This window comes from Galeopterus variegatus, unplaced genomic scaffold (assembly GCF_000696425.1).
Source record: "Galeopterus variegatus unplaced genomic scaffold, G_variegatus-3.0.2 Scaffold2066, whole genome shotgun sequence".
Lineage (NCBI taxonomy): Eukaryota > Metazoa > Chordata > Mammalia > Dermoptera > Cynocephalidae > Galeopterus > Galeopterus variegatus.
In genome coordinates this window covers 233611-237750 of record NW_007728177.1, presented here as the reverse complement: position 1 = coordinate 237750, position 4140 = coordinate 233611, and the positions used below count along the sequence as shown (strand labels likewise).

At 40.4% G+C, this 4140-nt stretch overlaps 1 protein-coding gene across 1 annotated transcript in view; it reads left to right on the top strand.

The window, feature by feature from the left end:
• The window catches only part of GEM (GTP binding protein overexpressed in skeletal muscle), an 11459-nt gene extending 7530 nt beyond the window's left edge, over positions 1 to 3929 (top strand). The window contains exons 3-5 of the mRNA XM_008580329.1: positions 365 to 441; positions 1238 to 1442; positions 2596 to 3929. Of these exons, the coding sequence (XP_008578551.1) occupies positions 365 to 441; positions 1238 to 1442; positions 2596 to 2873 (560 nt within the window). The 3' untranslated portion in view covers positions 2874 to 3929. The remainder of the gene's footprint in view (positions 1 to 364; positions 442 to 1237; positions 1443 to 2595) is intronic.
• The last annotated feature ends 211 nt before the right edge of the window (positions 3930 to 4140 follow it).

Genomic DNA, 4140 nt, shown 5'->3' with positions numbered 1-4140 from the left:
TTATCGTTCAACCAGGCAGCTAATGTTTTCTCATAGAATCATCCATTGAATCAGAATCAAAAGCTCTTAAGTGAGTTTATCCTCATAAATAGGTTTTCTATATAAAAGATCCAGGGATGATGAAAACAAATGCCTTTTACTTCAAATGGTTTAGTGATACACATTCAAGAGATATAGGTACTGCAGGAATATGTGTAGAATGTTGTTGACAAAAAAATAATAATTTACCTTCACAAATATATGTATGTTTACATAATTCGTACCTATTTAGTAAGTTTATTTTCTAGCATAATTTTCTACATGGTTCTCTTATGTAAAAGTGTTGCATATTTGCCTGACTCCAATGTTACTGTTTCTTTTCTAGAAGATACGTATGAGCGAACCCTGATTGTTGACGGGGAAAGTGCAACAGTTATACTCCTGGATATGTGGGAAAATAAGGTATGCAGAGCCGTAGCTCTCTGTGGATTCCTTCAGGGCTTCCTTTCAATAGGCCGTTTGGTGTGAGGGTGACCTTGTCTCATACAGCTGGTGCTCCAGATGAGGTGGGCTCATTTCCTTGATTAAAAGCATTTACTACTGAAGAACATGACTGTTCTAAGAAACAGGTCATTCACAAATGAGCTCTGAATAACAAGTAAGTTGCAGTGATTTGCTGTTAGTTCCATGAAAACACACGCGAAAAATTGTACTTGTTTTAGCTAAAGTGCAAACAAGTACGGCAGTTATTTTAAACTACATAAAACCATCTTATATGAATTTGACATTCTTAATACTAGTATTCAATATTTGCTTTTTAAAGTTCTTGGGCTTCTGAGCATATATGCTAGACCTTCTGTTTATTGAGAACTCTTCTATTACAAAAGAATTCTTAATTTCATCATTTGGGAAAAGCAAAGGGAGTTTTGGGGAAGTCAGAAAAGGCTCATTTTTGGTATTTTAGACAGAAATTGGAAATACTGTTTGGCATAGTAGTTGTGTAATATATCAACTCAAGCTGTAGAGGAAATTGGAAAGTGAGAACTTTTTGGTATTAATACTGTACAGGCTAGCAATCTTTAGCCACCAGACATCTTGTAAGCATGGAAGACCAATGCATTTTTGGGAGTTGAAAGCAGTTTTCTTCTCTTCTCTTATCAACAAGGGTACTTTAGGATATACATATTGTTTCTTTGCAAAACAACACCTCATTTCCCAGGCCAGTCTGAGCTCATGGAAGGGCTTCTTGTTTCACCAGGGGGAGAATGAGTGGCTGCAAGACCACTGCATGCAAGTCGGGGATGCCTACCTGATTGTCTACTCCATCACAGACCGAGCGAGCTTCGAGAAGGCATCTGAGCTGCGAATCCAGCTCCGCAGGGCCCGGCAGACAGAGGACATTCCTATCATTCTGGTTGGCAACAAAAGTGACTTAGTGCGGTGCCGAGAAGTATCTGTGTCAGGTAAGAGCAGTGGCGTGAGTGCTGTAGGAACGGTCTCTGGAGCACGTGTGCGCCTTCAGGCAGCTGCTCTGGCCTTCCTCTTTCATGAGGCAGGGACCAGGGACTTATTAAAATGTGAATGGAGTTTTATGGTCTACCTGCAGGATTCCAATCTCCCCACATCCCAGGGATTTTCTGGAATTCCTTTAAGGGAAGAGATCGTCATGCTTAGGAGCTTACTGGCAGCCCCCAACCTTTTCTCCTTGTTCTTTCTATTCTCCACGGAGATCCTAAGAGTTCAGGGAAGTGAAAGTAGCGTCTTCATGCCGGAAGGACGGGCATCTCTGATTTAGAGAAACTGTGAGAAAGAGTTTCACTGTGAAAAAGAATTTTTCTCATGCTGCCTCTGGTCCCTGTAAACTCTAGAAACACCCTCCAACCCCCATTCCCGACTTCCTAAATTTCAGTTAAGGCATCAGTCTGATGGTGTCACCTATGCTTTTTCATACTTAGTTCAGGGATAATTCCTATTTGCTGAGGTGTCACCCAAGTGCTTTTAGGGTCCTTGAGATTTTGTTGGCCTGATACAGATTTGGTCCCCGGTAAAATCATAAAAATACTACCTTGCCTGGCCCCGCTCAGGAGAAAAGAAACCTGATAAAGACAACTTATAGCTAGTTTGGGAATGTCTTAGTACCAGAAAGTGACTGTCTACAGTAATCGTTTCTTTCCAAACCCAAATTTGGAAGACACATGGGCATTGAACACAATGAACTATTTGAAAGTGAGACTGTTCCAGAAAAGCTTGTATATACATCTGTAAAATCCTCAAATTTTTTTCAAAACATCTCATTACAGCTTTTTTTTTTTTTTCATAAGAGAGGAAAGCCAAGTAGTAAAACTCTTCAATTCAGGAAACTGTCAGAACCAAGAGTTAAGAATGTGGGCTTGAGGATTAAGCAGGCCTGGGGGATTCTCCTGTGACACCCTTTCCTTCTCTTTACTCCTAAGAGGACACAGTGCGTCACGGTGGCCTCCTGTGTCCATGGCATTTGTGGCCAATTTAGAGTTACCTCGAGGACAGTTTTAGAGCAGGAATCACCCAGCATGGCCGTGTGCTGTGCAGGATCCTGCTCTCATCCTCTCCCGATCTTCTCCCCGCCTTTCCTTCCAGAAGGGAGAGCGTGCGCTGTGGTGTTCGACTGCAAGTTCATTGAGACCTCGGCCGCTGTCCAGCACAACGTGAAGGAATTGTTTGAGGGCATCGTGCGGCAGGTGCGCCTTCGGCGGGACAGCAAGGACAAGATCGAGCGGCGGCTGGCCTACCAGAAAAGGAGGGAGAGCATCCCCAGGAGAGCCAGGCGCTTCTGGGGCAAGATCGTGGCCAGAAACAACAAGAATATGGCCTTCAAGCTCAAGTCCAAATCTTGCCATGACCTCTCTGTGCTCTAGGCACCCACAGTCACCCAGATGTCCCCCTGATGGATGTCACTGAAGGCTGTTGAGACCAATAATCTATATTAGATTGGCAACTTAAGTATTGCTGGATGTGGCTTCTCCCATTGCACGGGAACTAGTGTGTTAGCCTCATGGGCAATTTGGAGCATGGGAAGTGAAAGAGCTTTGTAAAGAGTCAGTATTTATTTACAGGAAAAGCCTGGCCTTGCTCCTTGAACACCCAGGACTCATTAGAGGACATGTGTGGTGTTCACATGTGTTTCTTCTCTCCTTTGGGTAGTAGAGAATTGAAGCTTACAAACAAATGCCTAGGACAGGATCTTTTCATCATTAAACTTTTCCCCAGTGTTCTCATATGTGAATTTGAGGCTAATGGGTCATAAACAAATATAGGAAAGCTGTCAAAGGGTTTATTAAAAGGAGGGAAAACTTTCTATGTACCTTATACCTACAGAGCTAGATTTGTAGAACTGGGCACATCATGATCATGAACATTATTACGCCATCAAACTGTGAAAAGAAATGATGGACCTTGCTGGAAACTAAAGCTTAGCAAACAATTTTTGTTCAGTGCCCCCAGAGGTCTGTAGTATTGAGAACTGATACATGTACCACTTGTAGCTTCAAAGATTATATCTTATATGTCTTACAGTTTTTTATTTAGGGGAAAATTATTTTCGTCAAATTCTACTGAGTCAAACGACCTTTTATGTTCATTATTTTTGCAACCATAGAGCCATCATAAAAATATTTTTAAAAATCCAAATTGTTGATAACCTGGAGTGCCAAATGCCAAATTTTAAAATATGATCAAAGGTCTGAATTTTTATAAAACACATAAAAACTTCCAGTACTTTGGGTTGACCCTTGTATGCCACAGCTCTGCTCTATTTATTATTATTTTGCAAAATAACCATTTTAACATTTGATAAAGCATATTTATGAACATATTTCTTAATAAAAATGTCCATTTTATTACCGTTTTCTATCTTTTTCAAAATATGCAAGTTTTTACCTATATGTCTTATAATAAAAGAAATAAAATCTTTGGGAAAAAAAAGGCATTCTTAAATGTTTTTCCTCCCCAAACAAGAGAATTATGATTATTTTTGTATAGTTTTTAGAGCAAGCATATTCTAAAGAGACACTTTATTTCTTTTTCTCATTAGCAGTAGCCCAGTCATTATTTGTCTTAAAGAGTAACCTCGACATCTCTCCTTTGGAATCATGATTTACAGTAATGCAAAGTTATTTTTTGCTG